Source organism: Carassius carassius, chromosome 34 (genome assembly GCF_963082965.1).
Source record: "Carassius carassius chromosome 34, fCarCar2.1, whole genome shotgun sequence".
Taxonomy (NCBI): Eukaryota; Metazoa; Chordata; class Actinopteri; order Cypriniformes; family Cyprinidae; genus Carassius; species Carassius carassius.
Window position 1 is genome coordinate 12,429,574 of NC_081788.1, and position 23,039 is coordinate 12,452,612.

Below are 23,039 nucleotides of genomic sequence, written 5' to 3' on the forward strand. Positions count from 1 at the left end.
TAACCCCTGCATCAAAAGCAGCGATCTCCAGGGTGAAAACACAAAGATAGCAGTTATTCAGACTCTTCCTCACACACATTATCAGATCATCAGCCTCATCAGCACTCTGTAAGCTGGAATCTGAGAGCATAGCGGCATGCAAATACATCTGCGAATCATTCACACTCCCAAAAACCAACACGCTTGATTAGAGTCCGCTCCAAAAGTGAGTATGCAATGCATGTAGTGTGTAAACCTACGTAATCCATGTAGCAGAGCCTGAAGCCATCTCTCGTTCCCCTCCAGCTCTGCAGAGACAGACACACTGCAGCTCATCACATGGCCATGACCCAAGACTCTCTTTCTCTCCAAGTACTCGAAAGGAGCAGTTTTGTGACTTAAAGGGAGAGTTCACCCAAAAATGAAAAATTCTGTCATCATTTACTCACTCTCAGGTTTATCCAAACCTGGATTAGTTTCTTTTTTCTGTTGAACACAAAAGAAAATATTTTGAAAAATATGGGCAACAGTTGATGGTCCCCCTCCATTATGGAAAAAAAGAAAAAAAAATTGTGAAATTTTTCCAAATATCTTCTTTTGTGTTCAACAGAAGAATCACAATTATACAGGGTGGAAACAACTCGAGGGTGAGTAAATGATGTCGGTATTTTCATTTTTGGAAGAACTTTCCCTTTAACTTCATTCTGAGTGCCCAAATTGAATAACATCATAACAATCTTTGTTTAAACAAAGTGAAATTTCCCTGTTGAGGACTCCTTCTCCCATTCCCCCTCCTAATCCCCACCCTTTCCAGAAAAAGATAAATTTCTCTCTCTGTTCTCGTTCATTTCACTTGCTTTCAAAAGGCTTCTCATATTTTTAATGTTTAAACATTGAAATACAAATTTTAACCAATAAGCTTATAATTACATTCATGTTATAGTCTATATTAAAATAAATACTACATCAGTTTGTCTGTACTATTAAAGGGATATATTGAAATACAGAATATACAGAAAATAAAGAGTCAGCCTAAAATTATTGCAAAATAAAAGATTTTTCTCCAAAAACAACCTGCTGATGGTACATTATCCCATTTATTATGCTAATCCAAAATCCAAATAAATAAATAATAGAACATTTAATATTCATTTGGGTTGAAACCGTTCTCAGCAGTTAAAGAAATAAAAACAAACTATATAAGTAGTAGAATAAGACAAATAAGTAACCAATCATATGAAATTAGTATTAATAAAAAATGTATTTGTAAGACAGGTGGCACAGAAGAACATTTTGAATACAAAAATATTAAAGGATTCAAATAACTGACATTATATGCTAAAAATAAAACTAAATCCACCAGCAGGTGGCATGAGTAACTGATTTTATCACTGAATCATTCATTCAATTGATTCGTTCAAATGGCTGATTCATTCAGGGATGTAGCAAGTGACTGTCTTTATGAATGGGTAATCACTGAGATTTGAAAAAAAAAGAGGGTTTTCAGTTACTATTTTTGAAACTATTTTCGTTAAAGAAATAGAGCAAAATCAGCCAGTACTTGTTTACTGAACTGTTGTATTAAATCAATATCACATTTGCAAACCCCCTTAATAACTATTAAAAGCTGTCACCCTCCTTATCGCGATCTGTGGGAGCACAGAAAATGAAAGTGCCCAAGTGAGTTCTCAAGACTCAAAAGAATGTGCAAAATATGCTCTGTGTTCTCTGCTAATAACCCAACTGTGAATGATGCGAGTGGCATCATGCTGTCACTGAGAAGCTGCAACCATGGCGGGGATGATTTTTGGTGTGCCGGCGGATCAACAACAACAATGCACTACGTGTTTTTTTTTTTTCGCTCAATATTTCCAGTTGATGGAATTCAGTCGTAGCAACGGAAAACTTTAATCCCTGTGTTTTACTTTGAATGAGGAAAGAGGCCACAGAGTGGTACGAGAGACACAAACTAGCACAGCTATGTAAGAAATTGGCTGCCAGGGGCAACAAGTCATTTATACACTTTAGTGGTCATTATGCAAAACATATTTGCTGGCAGAATTCTGCAACTGACCTTTCAGAATCAAGTTGGTCAAAGAGCAGTGTAAATATGAAATCGTGTCTGGTGGACATTACACAAAATAAGAATCACTTATTTCAGCTCAAACCAATATGGTCACAAATGTATTGTGCTGCCTAATATGTGTTCATAGAGTAAACAATAGCAAGGTTACATTTTTTAACCCTTATGCGTTGTTGGGGACGTTTTCATCCACTAGGGGGTAAAGTTTAGTCTTATTTTGGCCACAACTTTCTCTGTGTTTGAGCTAATGGAATGATTTTTGATGACACATTTTATTTTGACCCATATTTTGGGGAAATGCTTTGCAATTTTTCAAAAACTCAACGGTACACTGTGGGCAAATTCACTACCCTTTCATTATTGTTCGTGGAGGAAAACATCCACTGAATTGAACTGCTGTAAAAATGTATCAGATAAAAAAAATTTTTAATTTTTTTTGCATAAATCTATTAATCAACCTCAGTCCTGATCAAAACTACCAAATGTTTAAAAAAAATCCAAGATTTTAACTCTTTAATTACCAAGTTCATAAATGATGTCACTGATTTGAAAAAAAAAAAAAAACATTTTATAACAGTCTTGGGCATGTCAAAGATTAGTAACAAGATTGGCTTTGATGCATTGTTAGTTTTTGTGCAGCATTAGATAAAAAAAAATTTTCTCCCTCATTTGTTGTTGCTGGCTGTTTTTGCCCCATTGACTTCCATTATAACGACATTTTTTGATTGCAAAGCCATGACACCATATAATCATGCATTCTTGATTGTTTGTGGTTTTCTCTTTTGGGAAGAGGTAAAATTTGTTATTTTTACAGTTGATCACTAGGTGGGACCATTAACCCTTTAGATAGGCCTGTGCAAAAAAAGGCTTAGTTTTTCACTTGTATATGGAGTTCTCTTTCATCATCTCGTGTTCAAGATCCACCTATGGGAAGGGCATCCGTACCTGACCTCTGCAAAAGCATCTAATTGCACCAAGTCTGGCTAGACAGACAAAAGCGCGCAGCCAATGTCAGGTAAGGCCCCGCCCCCTTACCTAGGGGTATAATAATGGCTGCAGCGCTGCTATTCTCCAGTTGACATTCGCTTATCGCGATCTCTGAATTGACACAGTTCGGCTGGATTACGCTGCTCACCTTCGTGTCTTCAGGAGGACATATCGATTGATCAGCCTCCGCCAGACGTGACTGTCATCTTCTCAGCCTTCTGTTGTGTTCTGCATTCAGGACCGCCCGCGCTCTCGTCGTTTCACCTGCTCCCACGGCTGCCCGATTGGCTCATCATAGCCCAATCGAAAGAGAAAGTGTTGCAGGACACCTGCAGTGTGCTCACGCACATCACATCTCTCGGGTTCAGAGTGAATGTGACCAAGAGCAATTTTACACCCAGTCAGAATGTCATTTTCCTGGGTTTGGAGTTGAACTCGGTCTCCATGCGAGCACGTCTCTCTCAAGAGCGCGTTCTCTCTCTAATGAACTGTCTGTCGCAGTTCAGAAAGGGGGCGAAAGTACAATATCGCACATGCCTCAGGCTGCAGGGTCTTATGGCTACATCTATCCAGGTTGTACCGCTGGGACTCCTGAGAATGAGCGCGTTCATGAAATGGGTTTTGTTACTACATTTCAGCCCGACTCGCTATCTTTGCCGCTCTGTAATAGTGACGTGCGCCTGCTCGGCAGCCTTGCACCACTGGAAGAGCACAGACTTTTACGCACAGGGAACCCCTCTGGGGACAGTTATGATGCGGAAAGTTGTGACGACAGATGCGTCCTTATCAAGCTGGGGCGCCACCCAGGAGGGCAGAACGGTCTGTGGCCGAGCAGACTACGTTCAGCGCACATAAATTATTTAGAGCTTATGGCCGTGTGGAAAGCTCTGAATCATTTTCTCCCTCGCCTGCAGGGACATCATGTGCTCGTACGCTGCGACAATACCACGGCGGCAGTGGCTTATATCAACCATCAGGGCGGCGTGTGCTCGTCGAAACTTCACACTCTAGCTTACAAGCTTTTAGTGTGGAGCAGACAGGTTTTCCTGTTTTTACGCGCGATTCATGTTCCGGGCCTTCTAAACAGAGGCGCGGATCTTCTATCAAGGGGAAACCCAATCTACGGAGATTGGCGCCTTCACCCGCAGATAGTGGATATGTTATGGTTGAGATTCTTGTATGGCAGTAAATAGCAAGTGTTCGAAGGGTGGTGTGATGGGCGTGGTCTCACATCTTATCAGTGCTCAGTTCCTGATATTTTGTTTCCTCCAAGACCTCTTGGAAAAAGGCAGGTCTTTTTCCAAAATTAAGGTCTACTTGGCTGCGATTTCGGCCTGTCATGTGGGCTTTGAGGGCTCAACAGTCAGGCAGCATCCTCTAATCCACAGATTTATGAAGGGTGCCCAACGCCGCTTGCCAGTCATCAGGAGAACTGTTCCTGAGTGGGACCTCTCCATGGTGTTGGAGGCTCTGTCTCAATATCCTTTTGAACCTCTTGGAAAGTATTTCCCTAAAGCTGCTGTCCTTCAAGACAGCTTTGCTCTTGGCCTTGGCATCAGCCAAACGTGTCAGTGAGCTACATGCACTTTCGGTTCATCCCTCGTGCACTAAATTCTCTCTTAGTGGAGATATGGTTTCCCTTAAGCCTAATCCGGTCTTCATGCCGAAGTGCTTCCCTGCGTTCACTTCGGAGGTGTTGGAGCTGTCCGCTTTTCACCCTCCACCTTTTTCCTCCCCGGAGGATGAGAGGCTAAATGCTCCGAGTCCCGTCCGTGCTTTATGGACATATATGAACAGGACCAGTGCTTTCCGGAAGAGCGACGAGCTTTTTTATTTTATGGGCACCACCTCATGGAGGGAATCTTATTCCTAAGCAACGCCTCTCACATTGGGCTCCGCTGCCAGTTGGGCTTCTCCTCATACCTTTGTGCATTATTACCGGCTGGATGTCACCAGTATCTCGGTAGCACATCTGGTTTTAGGGGTGGGGTCTTCTTAGCCCTTCCCTGCAACCCCGTTGGAAGTGGTGAAGGAGTGAATGGGCCGGCTGGCCATGCACATCCCTGTCACTAAGCATGTTTTTACATTCTTTTTCTGGGTGTATTTATATGCACATTGGTTATCGTGTGTGATGCTAACATTTTTTTTTTCATGTGCTGCATATGCACAGCAGTCACGATTGAAAGTGAAAGTGACGTGACATTCAGCCAAGTATGGTGACCCATACTCAGAATTTGTGCTCTGCATTTAACCCATCCGAAGTGCACACACACAGAGCAGTGAACACACACACACACACACTGTGAACACACACCCAGAGCAGTGGACAGCCATTTATGCTGCGGCGCCCGGGGAGCAGTTGGGGGTTCGATACCTTGCTCAAGGGCACCTAAGTCGTGGTACTGAGGGTGGAGAGAGCACTGTACATGTACTCCCCCACCCACAATTCCTGCTGGCCCGAGACTCAAACTCACAACCCTTCGATTGTGCGTCTGACTCTCTAACCGTTAGGCCACGACTTGTGCATCAGTATTGCAGGTTCATGAGTATGGGACGTGTTAGGCACCGCCTCTCTGGGGCGACCCTTCTCTGGCTTTCAGAACCTCACTGTGAGTGTATTGGGCAATCGGGGAGCTGTCCATGTCTCTCCCATAGGTGGATCTCGAACACGAGATGATGAAAGAGAACATTAGGTTACTGTCGTAACCCCGGTTCTCTGAAACATCGAGTGGAGAGATCCACCAGCTTTGCCCGGCTTGCCACACGAGAAGTGAATATACTTACTGTAGAATAGCAGCGCTGCAGCCATTATTATACCCCTAGGTAAGGGGGCGGGGCCTTACCTGGCATTGGCTGCGCGCTTCTGTCTGTCTAGCCAGACTTGGTGCAATTGGATGCTTCTGCAGAGGTCAGGTACGGATGCCCTTCCCATAGGTGGATCTCTCCACTCGATGTTTCAGAGAACCGGGGTTACGACAGTAACCTATTGTTATATGGAGTATCAATGGTCAATAGTGTAGCGATGTATGAAGCACAGCTCACACTTTCAAACCAAGCAGCTTTCTGTTGGTCACCTTGAAGAATCTGTGTGAGCAACTTGAACATTTGAAACGGTGCGAGAGCTTTGCTTGTAAAACTTGTCACCACTTTTGTTACACATAAGTCTGTTACTAAAGCAGCATCAGTTTCATATTTGCACAAGTCAAGTAACAAAGTTTGCTCTCTAGCTGTCCGTCTAGGTGGTCAGGTCTTGCCTGAATACAATGTCCTTTTTCACTATATTTACAACCCACACTACCACTCACTCCACATGTGCACAGACACACATGAGAACTTGCTTAACAGGCGTAGTAGACACAACCGAGGAAAATGATGGTGGAGAAAGCTGGGCAGGAAAATGAACCGAAGGAATAGATGAAAGGATAATGAACAAAGGGATAAAAAAACAGAAAGCAGCTTACCTTCCCTCTCTCTGTCAGAGACACCAGGGCTGCGAGTCCTGACCAGTGGGCTGTTGGAGTCTCCGCCTCCTGTGTTATGTTGAGATTTGGTTGGCTGTGATTGTTGCTGTTTGGCCTCCTGGGAAGATTCATGTGCCATGGTAATCTGCTGCTGGTACAATGCAAGAGCGTGGGGCATACCCTGCTGCTTCCCCAGCAACCCGGGCCGGTTATCACGCCCTGCTAATGACATCTCTGGCATCTACAAGCACAGACACAAAATGCTCACTACACCACATTATACAAGACATGTACACATCACTAAGTGCCATGAAGTTTAATGTCATGAAAAACAGAATTAAAATTAAAGAGTCATCTGATGTTTAAAAGCCACTATGTTTGCAACATCACAACTATACTTCAAGGGGTGTGCAATGTTGGAAAAAAAAATTTAAAGAAATTGTATTTTAAAAGTATTTTATTTCTATATATATATATTTTTTTTTTTTTTGGCACAAGGAGTCTAACAGCAGCCAGTGCTCCACACAGAGAACTGATCTCATCATCATCAGTCTGTCTGGAATAACATTAAGAAACTGAACAAACTGAGACAGACTCAATCCAGAAGAACTGTGGCAATGTCTCCAAGACACTTCAAGAAACCTGCAAAGCTACAGTACTGTGCTAAGTTTTAGGCACTTTACTTTATTTGTAAAAATGCTGTAAAGTGAGGATGCCGTCAAAAATAATGCCATAAATAGATTTTATGAATTAAATTCTATTACTTAACTAAATTAAATCAACATTTGGCGTGACTACATTGTGCGGAAAAAAAAAAAAAACTTTTTTGTTGGTGAGAATTCTAGTGGCCTAAGACTTTTGCACAGTACTGTGTATATATCTGATAACGATAATTTAGACAATATTTTTCTTAGTTTTTTTGTGCTTTACCTTTATAACAGCAATATTTCCCAACCTTATATATCATGTAATTTCACCTTATACCTCAATATCATGTTTGAAATAATTTTGATATTTGGAAAAAAAACTAAATATATTATATAAATTCAAGGCAAAAACTCAATTTTTAAAATGCATTTCAACTGCATTTTATTAGGCTACATCACAGACATAATTTTGATTATTATATTATATATATAATATATATTATTTATTTATTATATATATATATATATATATATATATATATATATATATATATATATATATATATATATATATATATATATATATATATATATATATATATATATATATATATATATATATATATATATATATATATATATATATATATATATATATATATTAGTGGTGGGCATAGATTAATTTTTTTTTATCTAGATTAATCTCACTGTGATCTTGAAATTAATCAAGATTAATCTAGATTAAAATGGCTCATTCGAATTCTACCGAAGGCATTCAGATTATTTGTGTGTTACCCAAATAAAATTGACAAACAGTAAGTCTTTGAGAAGGGGTTTATCAAGCTAGGTAGTGCATTAGAAAAGGGGCTCATCTCCTGTTTCCAAAATGCATCACAAAGTGCTTGAAAAAGCTGTAAACTAATTCCACATTGCACAAGGTGCAAACAACCTTACGCCTGTTTCACACATACTCCGTCTGCAGTGCGTATGCTTTGCATATTTTTTTACGCACCCATGTTAACTGATTCCAGTTGCGTTCCAGGAGCGGTGCGTCTGCAGCAGTGCAGCGATCGTTTACGTACCAAGTAGCGGACTGCAAACGCATCCTGTGTGAAAGCACATCCAGTCCCTGCTGCACCACATACATAACGCACACGGACTGCATACGCACTGCAGACGGAGTATGTGTGAAACAGGCGTGAGCAGGGCCGTAGCTGGGGTCAGTGGGGACCCGGTGAAGGTTGTACCAGTGGGCCCTGTTTGAAATTGTTTAATTTGTATGTTTGTTTATTTTTATTTATTTGTGATATTTACACAATGTGTAAGTTTTTTTCAAGTTTGTAGGTGTCAAGGTACAGAAACCAAATAATTAAATGTAAAATAGCACTGGATAGTCTTCATATAAAAATGAAATATACAATCAAACCTACATTTATTCAGACACCTTCAACATTTCTCACATTATTACAGTTTTGCTATATATTTGCTATATATATAAAAATATATCTGGTGTCTGAATAATTTTTGGTTTGACTGTTAAAAGTACAAAGTAATTCAGTCAAGAGCAGTGAGTGATTTTCATTTTCTTGGATTAACATTACAGCAGCCAGTAGCCAAATTAGGCACGGTCACTTTAAGAGACGATGAACGCATCCAATAGCCCTGAACACCAGAACACCGCGAGTACTGAATTGGGCTCACCACTAATATATATATATATATATATATATATATATATATATATATATATATATATATATATATATATATATATTTAACAAAGTGAGTAACATACTTCATAATGTCAGCTCACACACCATTTAAACAACAAATATGGTGTTATCATAGAAAATACATATTGCACACCCCTAATGACTGCCTAACATCATTGTCTTTAAACAGAGTGGTGTTCAAAAAAGGCTAATAAATCATAACAGAGGTCATTTACTTAAAAGAACTGCAACAAAAACAACCTGTTAAGAGTCATCCCTGTTTTGGTGATACTAACGAAGAAGAGAGGAAAAATGCAAACTGCTCTTAAAACAGCACATATCAGTTTACACACCTCTCTTCTTGCCAGAGCTCCGACGTTCTGGCTGATAGCTCATCATTAGTGTCTGAATAGCTAAGAGCAGAGGTGAAAAACTAGCATCTCATAGGAATAAAAACAGCCTTTGTAACCATGGCAGCATGGAGAGAAGATGCTAATCTGTGTAATCTGGCCCAGATATACCAGTTGTTAACATGAAAACCTCATGAAATTCAAACCACAAGTGAGTGAAAAAGATGAATGTTGGTATGGGTATGTACTTACTATGGGAGGAATAGCAGCTGCTCTCTGCTTGAGCTGTTTGAGGTCCAGTGGTTTCTGAACTGGAGAAGTGATCACTCCATCATGGGCGAAATTCAACAAACTTGGCCTAGCAGACATTGTGTTGAGAGTGAGAAGAGCAGAGAAGAGTTATTGCTTAATATGGTCAGAGCCTCATTCGCTCTTATTTACTGTCTTTGTAAACAGCACATTAATGCCACAAAACCATAAACACACACACACAATCATCATTGCAACACACATAAACAAATATAGACTTTCCTCATGAAGTCTTATGGAAATGTAAAATGCAAAATACACAAAAGACAGCCAGCCTGACTGACACACACACTTCTCGCTCGGTCATGTTTGGCAAGCTCACAGGCTAATGTTTCCCCTGACTCTGCCAACATATACAGTGTTTGCTGTCATGGAAAAAAAATAAAGAGTCCTACAGGACAAATCAACAATCCCTGCCTCCTTAACTGCAAAACACAAAAGACCCCACCCAAGCAACCAATCAATCCTCGCTCTCATCCACACATATGCACACCCTCACCTGTTCTTGTCTGAGGTTTCCGTCTCCTCTACCTCATCGGCACTGCAAGTGGCACTGGAGTCACTGTCTTGAGCTCCGCTCTTTCCTCCATGCTCTTTCTTTTTGACCTCTTTCTTTCTCTCCTCCACCTCGAAGGCAGGAGGCTTCTTATCTTCTCCTGTTGCCTCCTTACCACACTCACCCGGTTCCGTCTTTACTTCCTGCTTCACTGCTCCCTGCTCCCCTTCTCCTTTGTTTACTTTTGGCTTTTCTTCCGGCCCTGTCTCCATTGCTGCCATGTCCTTGTCCGTTGAGGATGAGGAGGAAGTGGCATTGGGTGCAGTTTTGGGCCATGCTGAGCCTTCTTCTTTGACCTTGCTGTCATCTGAGGAGCGTGGGGAAGGGAGGCTCTCGGTGTCTGAGCTGTTATTAGCTCCACCTGAAAAAAGAAGTGATGGGGAAATGTCATAAGAGGGTAGGACATGAATGTCAGCTCATCTGTTAAGTGTGGTTTGATTGGCAAGGTGTTTTTATGGGAAAGTCATTCTTCAAATTTGGGGCTCTTCTGGCTTCCTGAAAATTTGTTTTATCCATGTTAAAACATTTCTTCCATGTTCTGGAATAAAGATCTGACATGATACCTTCAATTCTGGTAAAGTACACAATAGGGCTGGGATAAACGATTATTTTCTAAACGATTAATCTAGCGATTATTTTTTCGATGCATCGATTAATCTAACGATTAATCTTTTCAGACAGATTCGATTTCGATTATCTCCCCATTAATTGACTTCTAACAATTTATACATGTTGATTTACATATCTGAATGAAAAAAACATTAATTCCTTAACATTGCAATATATGTTTATTGCTCTTAAAAATACAAAATAAAAGAATGACTAAGAATGAATTACTTTGCACTTGTATAGAGATAGCATTCAATAAAACCTTGAAGCCTTGAAAACACATAGCTTACTGAAACAAGCTTACTGAACACATAGGGCCTAGCTTACTGAAAAACGTTCTTCTTTCAGATGAAAATAACAACAACTTGATGTCTAGCATTCAATAAAAAAGGTCACCCAAAATACTTGTTTAGAGCAATTGAAAGAATACAGTAACCAATGTAAACTTGAGGGCTTTAAGCTAATACAGAGAGTGCTTTTCCAAAAAAAAAAAAAAAAAAAAAAAAAAAAATTTACAGTGGGAGCCAACAGCCTGTCATGGAGAAAAAAAAAATCTCTGAATGCTCCACGTGAAACTTTTTGCGTTCCGCCCTTTTTCTATCGTGTCTAATGATTTTGGTTAATATGCACGAGGGAGGGAGCGAGAGGGAGAGAGAGAGAGAGAGAGAGAGAGAGAGAGAGAGAGAGAGAGAGAGAGAGAGAGAGCGCGCAAGACTGCGCTCGTGTAGTTTGAAGACTGTGAGTGCGCGAGCGCACGTGAAACTTTGGTGTTTCGCCCTTTTTCTATCGTGTTTAATGATTTTGATTAATATGCACAAGGGAAAGAGAGAGCAAGAAGCGCTCGTGTTGTTTGAAGACTGAGTTTGCGCGCGCAGCCGGGGCTCTCTCTCGTACGCGCCCTGTCAGGCGCAGCAGACATCCTATTCTACATCAATCACCGATCAAATAAGGCTTTGACAGCCGCCAAAAAAAAGATCAATGCAGAAAAAGCCCTGGATTGGTTTTATGACGTTGGACAGAATGTTGATCCAGCCATCGCGTATATTCAGCGCACACAAGGTAAACGTTTTGCAAACGTTTTTTAGAGACGAATAGACGAATAGACGAATCGATGCGCATATTTTGCGTCGACGTATTTTTTGTGTCGACGTCATCGATGACCTCGACGCGTTGTCCCAGCCCTAGTACACAACTGTTCAAAAATGTAGGGATGTAAGCTTTTTTTAATGTTTCTGAAAGAAGTCTCTTTTTTTGAGTAAAAACACAGTAAGAGCAATAATATTGTGAAATATTACAAATTAAGAAATCTTTTCCATTTAAATCTATTTTAAAATTGTATACATATATATTGCACATACAAAACTGAAGACAACTTTCAAAAATATGATTTTTAAGCAAGGAAAGTATGAAAAGGAACTTAAAAGCCCAAAATTCTGACAAATGAAACATTTCAACACTCTTGGAAAAGAAAAAAAAAACAATCCATTAAACGGATACCATAAACAGCGAAATCGAATATAGCATGTCCGTTAAAATCGAACAACTGCTTTAAAACTTTTTTTTATTTTAAAATCTTCCAAGGGCACAGAAAAGCTCCTGGATGAAGAATCACTCTTATCTAAACCTAACATGTCCTTTGTCAAATCAAAAAGTAAACATAACTAGTAAATACACAGCAGGGGACTATGATAAGCCTCATTTTCCCACTGGCTTAACAAACCCCAGCCGTTGAGTGTGCTCTCCCAGCTGGATGTAATTACACAACAACCATAACATAATAAGCACTTCCCTTGCTGGCTTTCTTTCACAAGCTTTGACCTAATAAATATGGCTTTATGAAAGCTTACGAAACCCATTTATCGGCAAGCCACACCTGATTGCCTGACACACAGCACAAAGTGTTTGTTTCATAGCTGCCTGGCAGGCTTGTGGAAGTACAGCTCCAAAATTACGTCTACAGCACAACATACAATTTGACACTCAGACTGTCTGGTCGCTCCACTATAACAAAACCACTTCACAATACGCAGCTCTCCTAAAAAAGCAACTCATGCTTGCGCAGAGTGTCTCTCTTTCTCAGAAGTAGGTCAGAGTTGTATCACGGGTGAGGTCATAGGTGAGTCTAAGCCACGTGTTCCTGATATTCTGAGAAAAGCACTCTGCTGTTTGAATTGAGCTGCTGTGGGACTTCCTGGAAACCACAAAACCTCAGAGGTGTTTGGTTTCATAGCTATGGCTGATAACGTAATTACCATACTGCTCATTTGTTTCTCAGACCTTAACTCTGAGTTTCATTATTTCCATTTCTCAAACTCAGTGAGTAATATGCAACAAATGACTGTTTGAATGGACATTAATCTTAGTGTTATAAGTTACTGCACAATGATGTGCATGAAGTAAGTGTTTGTATCCATACCCTCTCCATCCTCCTGAGCCTCCTCCTCATTGCCGCTGACTCCTGATCCCTCCATCTCCTCTTCAGCAGATGGAGCGCTGGCCTCCTCGTTCTGAAGAGCTTTACCTTTGCGTCTGGCCTTACGCTCTTTCTCCTATGAAAAAAAACAAGCATAAAAACACAACAACATGAAACCAATACAACATATAACAAATAACAATTATAAATAATCTCCAACTCTCTGAAAACGGACCGATTTTATTTTATGCTGTTGCAGAATCTCATCCAGTTTCTGTCTCTTCTTGTAGTTAAAGTAGAAGTTCTTGCACTGGGAGACTGTTTTGGAGCCCACCATCTTGGCGATTGCGGACCAATTTCTGCCATACTGGAGCAGACCTATGAAAGTAAGAGAAGGAACATTCTCAACAGAACTATGAGTGATAGAGTTAACTATCTTCATAGTTATTTCAACGCACAAAATACAATGTCACTGTCTGCATGACGCAGCTAACATTTTATTGATACAAAAAATGGGAAATGATAATGAAACCACTATACTGGCCAGGCAGATTAATCACAATTTAATTAAAAAAAAAAACTAAAAAAAAAAACTAATTTTTTACAATATTATTTATTTTACTGTTTTTATCAAATAAATGCATCCTTGGTCAGCCTTGGTTAAACAAAACAAAACAAAAAAAAACTTTTTACCTGTAGTGTAAAGGTATGTGTAGGTCTCATTTTTCCCCCGGTGTCTCACTAAGTCACATGCACTCAAAATAGGGCAGCACCAAGGCCGTTACAGTTTATATAAGATTTCTAACAGACAATATCTATCAACACTAACACACAAGACCCCTGTGTGCTGGGTTATGGATGCCTCAAGTGTTCCCATTTGCCCAGCCTTGCATGGTCATTAAGAAAAACTTAAAACGAAAGGTCAAAGATCATATGCTGCCGCTTGCCGTCTGAAGTAGGAAAGTGGGGCAACAGCCTGACATGAACTATTCTCAATCATTTAACACCAAGCTAACTCTCAGCAGACATCAGCCAAATTGATGTGTACTGTTTAGCTTCACATTAAGAACCTATCTTGTCCAGTCTAAATAACTGCTTTGTATTTATAGCGCAAGTGTCCACAATAAAGCACTACTGCCTCCACATCAAAGCTACAGGACAGTCAGTGTAGCTTGGACAGGGACAGAGAAAATGAGATGGAGAGATAAAATGAAGAGAGTAAGTGCATGGAGCGAAATAAAAAAATGCCCTTAGTGTCAACAAACAAGCAAAGCAAGAAATCATTTGAAGTCTGATTTGTATGCTTATCCTCACCATCTCTGATCTTTGTTTCTGTCTCAGTTTAATCTCCAAACTTCCAGTTGCTTGTCAGAAATGCACGCACATCCTAATCAATGTAACATAGCAAAAAGAAACAGCAGGGCAAAGACTGCTTAAATAAAAGCATGCTTTGCAATTTATACATTGCCCAGAAGTACTTCTATATAACAGAAGTAGGTCAAAAGTCAAGGAAACTCCATTCTTGCCCAATTCAGCAAATGTCAAAGTAGCTGTTAAATCCAGTGAAGGGTCAAACACGATCCTAAACTTCCTGAAATGCAGGTTTCATCCATCTTCAATTTCAAAACATAGCATTCTTTCAAGTATTTCCACATGTAGGAGTAATCCAAATAAGACAATGCTGTCCAATCAGCTTTGGTAATTCAAGAGCATGTACCAATGCTACATCCAATTAAAATCCTCAGCATTGGCCCACTGTGGATGGTCCAATCAGGTTGTTGCATAAAACATTTTTGCAGCCCACTCTTCCTTTCTTCTGTATCACTCAATCAGTCTTTTCATCTATGCTCACATGATTTCCATGGAAATGCACAGCAGAGGCACTTGGGACTCCGGAACAGCATGAAGAAGAGTAAGAAAGTAGAAAAGAGAAAAAGTAGTGGTGTTTGGGAGGGAAATTAGCTTCCCATTCCTCCTCTGATAGCTGTGCTGTCGTTTCTCTGACTCTCTCTAAACAGAGCAGCCCTTCTCTTTTTCTTTTTGTCCTCTCTCTCTCTCTCTCTCTCTCTCTCTCTCTCTCTCTATTTATCAAACTCACGCGCTTTCCCTCGCCAGCCTCCTCTCTCTTTCTGTCTCAAGGCCACAGTTTTTTTCCACTTCTCTTCACTGGCTGCCGCTTGGCTGGAATTTAACAGCAAAGTGAAGATGAGATGCAGTGACTCCACCTCCCTAATGCCCGCCCTCCCTCCCTCCACAACCTCATCTGATCTCTTCTATCATTCTCTCTTCTGCAGTCTCTAGTGCATATTATCTGTGCCAAAACACATCTATGCTCAAACACACAAAAACAAACAGACAATGAGAGCAAGAGATTGTGGCAGAAATAAAGAGAGATTTGAGAGGTTTGATGTTGATATCATGAGAAAGCAGAGGGAAAGCAATTCCTCCAAACTGACCTGCTTTTCTTCTTCAATGTGACCTCTACAAACAGTCCTTAACAACAGTGTGAGAGAGGGAGAAACGGGGAGGCTTGCCAAATCCTCTAATTCATGCCAATCCACAATTCAGCCACTTCCTTTCTCTCTGCACTCCAACAACTTAATCTAACCACTCACTCTCTCACTCAGAAACTGAAAGAGATAGAAAGAGAGAAAAAAGACAAACAGAAAGACAAATACAAAGACAGACAGATAAAAAGAAAACAAACAGAATGAAAGACAGAGAAAAAAAGAAAAAAAAAAAAGAAAATATAGCGCCTGGCAGCAATGACGGGCCCAAGCCACCAGTGCAATGCTACCCTGGTTGCATCAGGAAAACAGTGCACAGTAGGCACATGCATTTACAGAAACCCTCTGGCAGTCTGGTTTTAAGGTTGCAAAGCAATGCAAAGGTTACAAACTAACATCAAGAGTCTCACACACACACACACACACACACACACACACACACACACAGAGAGAACAATGTCAAAAAACCTTTGATAACACTTTACAATAAGGTTACAATTGTTAACATTAACAAACTATATTAGTTAACATGAAAAATACTTATATAGCATTTATTAATCTTAGTTAATATTAAGTTTAAAACCTACTAACATTATATATTAATATAATATATTGTTCTTTGTTAGTGCATTAATGTTCACAAATGAGACCTTGTTGTAAAGGGTTAACAAAAATTTTAGTGATAAACACTATAGACCTTTTTTTAATTATCTATAAGCATCATTTAAATAATTAAAGGAAAACTATATTACGAGTAAAGTACATATTGGCTTATTTTATGTACCGCATTTTTTTTTCATTCTAACTAATGGAACCGAGCAGTAACCTATGATCTAGTGGACAACCTTAGTTTTTAATTTTGCTGTTTGCCCCCAGAAAGGGTTACTTTAGAATATCAAGAGTATAAAACAGATACACACAGAGGGTCTTATTTATAAATATTCAATGGTCTATAAGAAATCATTTTTATGAAACTATATTGAAAGCACATGACATATCAAGTGATTCTAAAGATTTCTTTGTAAATCCGGGATGGACAGTGAGCAAAAAAAAAAAAAGGGAAAAGAAAAGATTAGGCTTAAAAGACTTAAGATTTAATTACTATCTTGTGGACAACCTTAGTATTACAGCTTTAACCTGTCAGACGAAATGTCTGATCGTTTTCGATTTTCAGTGAGCCCCCAGAGCAGAGACAATTTATTAAACTAAGCATGTTTTCTCAAAACGACATGTTCTCCATATGTAAAAAGATTTGAAGTGTTTGGATAATGTACTTCAATGATGTAAGAAAATTACGGTTTCCTTTTTTGCTGTTAAAATAAACCGCTGCAGACGTGCCTGAATGTATTGTAAATTTCTATTCTAAATATGACATACCAATTTATTATTTTGCACTCCTGAAATAAATTACTAAATTGCTGTCACGGCGACAATATTTTATCAAAACAGTGATCTTTCTACTGGTGGACAATTTGCCCAGATCAAGTACGAGTGATGTTTTAATGTGCTGTTAAAGTGAAACAACCGATCTTTGATCTTTGGTTAATAAGTCTCCAACACCATTCAAGATATCCAAAATACATTCACAATTTAGCATCTTCAGTATCTTGGCATCATGATGAGTATCTACCATTTGTGTGCCAATTTTGAAGAGCTTTTGAGCATGTTAAGGCCCCAAAATAAATGAGGGACACAAAATAAAAATAAAGAAGAACAAAAATAACACTTTGGGGTTGGGCCCTAATGAAGAATGTCAAATAAAAAAACTAGGGCTTTCCCCTAATAATCACTAACTGTTAGTCAACGTGAAGAGAGATCAAAATTTTATAGTCACTTAGTCGGACAGAAAAAATTATAGTAATTCCACATAAGTGGTGAAGTCATGTAGTCCGTGACAGTCAATGAACGAAGGTCTTACTGATTTGGAATGACACAATGGTGAGTAATTAAAGACAGAATTTAAATTTTTGGGTAAACTTTCTCTTTAACTTGAGGGCACCAGTGTGATCATTTTCATTTAACTTAATTTGACTGTATTACAGAGTAATACAGCTTTCTAATTTGTAAAAGGTTTACATTTATTTGTGTACACTCACAATAACAAAACGTTGTGCTTTTGCAAAATATTAAAGCAAACAGGGTGTGCTTTCTACCATCTAGGTCTCAGTGAACTTGAGCACATAAAAAAAAACAAGTAACCGAAGGTCTGTGCTTTTGTCACAAACATGAAAGAGAGTGAAATGTCTACTTTCAAAATATTTATTCAAATGGAAACCAAATATTTTCAGATTATTTGTTGATGGTTTTTAAAACACTACATGGAATTGCCCCAGAATATATTGTTGAGCTTTTGATTCTTTATCAAAATACAATAAATACGAGATCCTCGAGTCAGATGATTCTTCATGTTCCTAAAACTACATTAAAATCAAAGGGTGACAGGGATTTCTCAGTGGCTGCCCCACAATTATGGAACCCTCTTCCAATGCACATTAAATCTTTCCCTTATGTGGATGCTTTTAAGTCTATATTGAAATCATATATTTTTAGTATAGCTTTTAAAAATTAATTTGAGTGATTTTAAATTTTTGTTTGCGTTACTGTATGTACTGGTTCTGCAATGCACTTTGGTCAATGGCAGTTGTTTTAAATGTGCTATAGATTTTGTATTGCATTGTAATGTATTGAATTCTGTAATCCGTATGAAACATGCACGTCCACTGTGGAGATGCCGAGTCAGTGTCGTCTACATCACTGCAGCCAAAAATACAGAAAACACTAGCTTAACAATCGAATATTATAATGTTAAAGCAGTCATCTTGCTGTTTTTTCCTGATGCATTCATAATTATTACTTCTGCTGGTGTGCTGTGGAAAGTTTTATGTGTACGCTTGAGCGTTGTGGAAAGTTTTATGTGTACGCTTGAGCGTTGTGGGAAGTTTTATGTGTGCACTTGAGCGTTGTGGGAAGTTTTATGTGTGCACTTGAGCGCTGATAGGCTTTAGGCAATGTCTCATGAATTATATGGTTTTATTATTATAAATGTGCGATTACTCAACTAATTGCTAAAAGACTACTAGTCGACTAGAAAAATCTTTAGTCGAGAGCAGCCCTATAAAAAAACAGATAGATAAAAACACAAATCTAGCCAAAAGAAGAGAGAGAAAATGAGATCGAATGACAGGCAAATAAAAACAGAAAGACAAAAATAGAGACACACAGAAAGACAGAGATAGACAGAAAGACAGCGACAGAATGAAAGAATGAACAACATGAAAAAAGAAAGAAAAACCTAGCACAGGCCAGAGACAAGAATTATAAAAAAAAAGTGAGAGTGAAAAGTGAAAGACTAAAAGACAAAGAAATGAACAGAGTTGGAGCAGGCTGCTTACACACAGCAGCTAAATCTGGTTGTCACTCTTCTTCAGAGAGCTGAATCCAGTTCTGTTCACACTGACTTCAGCTTACACGCATACAAAAACAGTCATACAATGTCACACATTTACCAGCATTTACTAGAGCTAATGTTCACATACACAGTACATACATCAGTCTGCAGCTCTTGCCTCCAAAGAAAAGCATCTAAAAAGGACACTTGAGGAGAGCTGTGTGCAGTAGCTCTGGCTTATAGGTCACACAGGCCTTTATCCTGTCATTAAGTGCCCCCACAGCCACATACACACTCACTTCCACTCTCAGAGACATGGACACAATTACGGCCACCCTGCCTTTAAAAGGCTGTGCCAGCATGCATTAGTCACAGTGCAGAGCTGCTCTCTCTCTCTGTGTGCAGGAATGCAGCGAGAATGCCAGGTGCCATTATCATACATTACTGTTGTCTCCCTCTCTTGCTTTTAAACATGATCACAGATAAACACATTAGCATAGGGAGCTGTAAGCTGCTTTAAAAAGGACAGATGAGGTAACAGCCTGGTGTTAAGAGGGTCACAGGGTGAGGGGTGGCAGTATATTTGGAACCAATTACAATTATCATAAGCACATGGCTACATTTTCATATACATTTTAGATCAAATTTAATTTGTATAAAATTTACTTGATTTTTTTTTTTTACACACACAAGCAGACTACTTTTTAAAACAATTACTTATTTAAAATAAGTTTTCTTTAAGTATCCAAAAAATACAGAAAAGTGTGGACGAAATTGCCTTGTTGATGTTAGAGGAGAATGAGCAAACTGGTTAGAGATGATAGAAAGGCAACAGTAAATCAAATTACCACTCGTTACAACCAAGATATGCAGAATACCATCTCTGAACGCACAACACGTCGAACCCTGAAGCAGATGGGCTACAGCTGCAGAAGACCACACCTGGTGCCGCTGCTGTCAGCTAACGGAGACCACACAGACTCACCAAAATTGGACAATAGAAGATTGGAAAAATGTTGCCTGGTCTGATGAGTCTCGATTTCTGCTCAGACATTCAGATGGTAGGGTCAGAATTTGGCGTAAAGAACATGAAAGCATGGATCAATCCTGCCTTGTCTCAACGGTTCAGACTGCTGCTGGTGGTGTAATGGTGTGGGGGATATTTTCTTGGAACACTTTGGGCCACTTAGTACCAATTGAGCATCATTTAAATGCCACAGCCTACCTGAGTATTGTTGCTAAAATGTCCATCCCTTTATGAAAACAGTATACCCACCTTCTGATGGCTACTCAGAGCAGGATAATGCACCATTTCACAAAGCTCAAATCATCTTAGACTGGTTTCTTGAACATGAGTTCACTTTCCTCAAATGGACTCCACACTTTTGATGTGGTGGAATGGGAGATTCACATCATGGATGAGCAGCCAACAAATCTGCAGCCTGGCAGCATTCCTCCAATTTTCACGGATATTGCAAGATGGTGGGCCGCTGGTGATTAAAAGCCTGCGATAGGAGGCGGTCCAGATGAAGACCAAAAGGGATTACCCTTTCAGCCCTTCCAAGAGAAGCTAGTCATTCCAATCTATGATGTCTATTGTAGAATATTGCAGGTTTACAATAACATGAATTCAAGTCCTCCAAAAGACTGGTCGTCCACGAAAGACAAATGCATGAGAAGAGAGGACAATGTGGAGACTCTCAATGAGGAAATGGTTTAACACTGCAGCTGGAATTGCTCGCCAGTTCAGCGCTGAACAGTATAAGGATTTGTCTTGGCAGGATTAAAAGTCGGACTGAAAACACACTCTGCAGTCTTTCATCAGCAGAAACAATCAAAAGGCTAGGCTCACCTTTGCTGATGAGTAGGGCTGGGACAACGCATCAAGGTCATCGATGCCGTCGACGCAAAATATGCGAATCGATTCGTCGACCTGTTTTTATTTCTCTAAAAAACGTTTGCAAAACGTTTACCTTATGTGCACTGAATACACGCGATGGCTAGATCAACATTCTGTCCAACATTATATAACCAATCCAGGGGTTTTTCTGCATTGATCTTTTTTTTGGCGGCTGTCAAAGCCTTATTTGATCGGTGAGTGATGTAGAATAGAATGACTGCTGCGACTGACAGGGCGCGTACGAGAGAAAGCCCCGGCTGCGCGCGCAAACTCACAGTCTTCAAACAACACGAGCGCTTCTTGCTCTCTCTCTCCCTTGTGCATATTAATCAAAATCATTAAACACGATAGAAAAAGGGCAAAACACCAAAGTTTCACGCGCGCTCACGCACTCACAGTTTTCAAACTACACGAGCACTGTCGTGCTCTCTCTCGCTCTCTCTCTCTCTCTCTCTCCCTCGTGCATATTAACCAAAATCATTAGACACGATAGAAAAAGGGCGGAACGCTAAAGTTTCACGTGGAGCATTCAGAGATTTTTTTTTTCTCCATGACAGGCTGCTGGCTCCCACTGTTAAATTTTTTTTTTTTTTTTTTTTAAAGCACTCTCTGTATTAGCTTAAAGCCCTCAAGTTTACATTGGTTACTGTATTCTTTCAATTGCTCTAAACAAGTATTTTGGGTGACCTTTTTTATAGAATGATAGACATCAAGTTGTTATTTTCATCTGAAAGAAGAACTTTTTTTCAGTAAGCTAGGCCCTATGTGTTCAGTAAGCTTGTTTCAGTAAGCTATGTGTTTTCAAGGCTTCAAGGTTTTATTGAACGCTATCTCTATACAAGTGCAAAGTAATGCATTCTTAGTCAGTCTTTTATTTTGTAATTTTAAGAGCAATAAACATATATTGCAATGTTAAGGAATTCATGTTTTTTTTCATTCAGATATGTAAATCAACATGTATAAATTGTTAGTAGCCAATTAATGGGGAGATAATCGAAATCGAATCGGTCTGGAAAAATTAATCGTTAGATTAATCGATGCATCAAAAAAATAATCGCTAGATTAATCGTTTAAAAAATAATCGTTTATCCCAGCCCTACTGATGAGCATTTTGTTTGGACAGGGGTTGGGCCTTTTATACAGCTACATGGCAGCGTGAGTGTAAATATTTATCAGAACCTCATTCAGCAAAATGCAGTTCCTACCCTGCAAGCATCTCCCAATCCACCTGCGATTTTCATCCAAGACAATACTCCTGTCACACTGCAAAATGGGTACAGCAGTTCCTTGAAGCTAATAACACTGAAATAGCCAGCACAGAGTCCAGAGCTAAACCCAACTGAAAACCTTGGTGACAAAGTTATGGCTAAGAAACCCAACTATGGAAGAGTTGAAGAAGAGTGGACCAAGATCACAGCAGATGTGCTGAAGTCATTCAAAACAAGGGCTTTCTGACATCTGTAGCCCTCCAAGATTTTAGTTGTAATCTTCTTTCATTCCACAGTGGTTACTGTTCTAGAATTTTGATCACTGTGTTTTCCACAAAATAAAGGTTTTTGTTGAAAACATTATTAGAACAGTGGTATACCTACAGCTAATATTCTTTCAAATTTTGATTGTTTGAGTGTTAACAATATTTCAGAAAATATCAAGTATTTATAAGTTGTTCTCTAATTTTGATCTCCACTGTGTGCGTACAGTATACACACACACACACACACACACACACACACACACACACACACACAACCTCCTGTTGTGATTTGGCTTAGGGGACTTTATCATAAATAAAATGTTATTAAGTTACAGATCCTGTAAACCAGAGTAGTGTGGAGCAGGCAGCCTGATGGATCAGATATGATGTGCCGGTGCCAGAGAAACACAGCGCTGTTAACAGAGCGACGTGGAAGCAGCACACCTGAAGTAGGTCAACAGAGCGTCTACAGTCTACATTACAGATATAAACACTGACACGAACAAGAAAGAAGATTAGACCTTTGCTCTTTACTCAAACTTTGTCCGTTTTTCTTAAATATAATCCCACATGAAGTTTTTAAAGTCCATTAATGAAGCTCTTGTTATTAAATCATGAGTAAATGACATTTCTGAAAGCAGCTCGTCTAAAGTTCTACAGAAGT

At 39.3% G+C, this 23,039-nt stretch overlaps 1 protein-coding gene across 1 annotated transcript in view; it reads right to left on the reverse strand.

Annotated features, from left to right (window-relative positions):
* Nucleotides 1-23,039, reverse strand: part of LOC132114416 (nuclear receptor corepressor 2-like) — a 131,693-nt gene that overhangs the window by 20,977 nt on the left and 87,677 nt on the right. Inside the window, exons 18-23 of the mRNA XM_059522500.1 lie at nt 13,342-13,484; nt 13,110-13,242; nt 10,028-10,445; nt 9,472-9,577; nt 6,511-6,751; nt 240-287 (exon numbers count right to left, since the gene is read on the reverse strand). Of these exons, the coding sequence (XP_059378483.1) occupies nt 240-287; nt 6,511-6,751; nt 9,472-9,577; nt 10,028-10,445; nt 13,110-13,242; nt 13,342-13,484 (1,089 nt within the window). The remainder of the gene's footprint in view (nt 1-239; nt 288-6,510; nt 6,752-9,471; nt 9,578-10,027; nt 10,446-13,109; nt 13,243-13,341; nt 13,485-23,039) is intronic.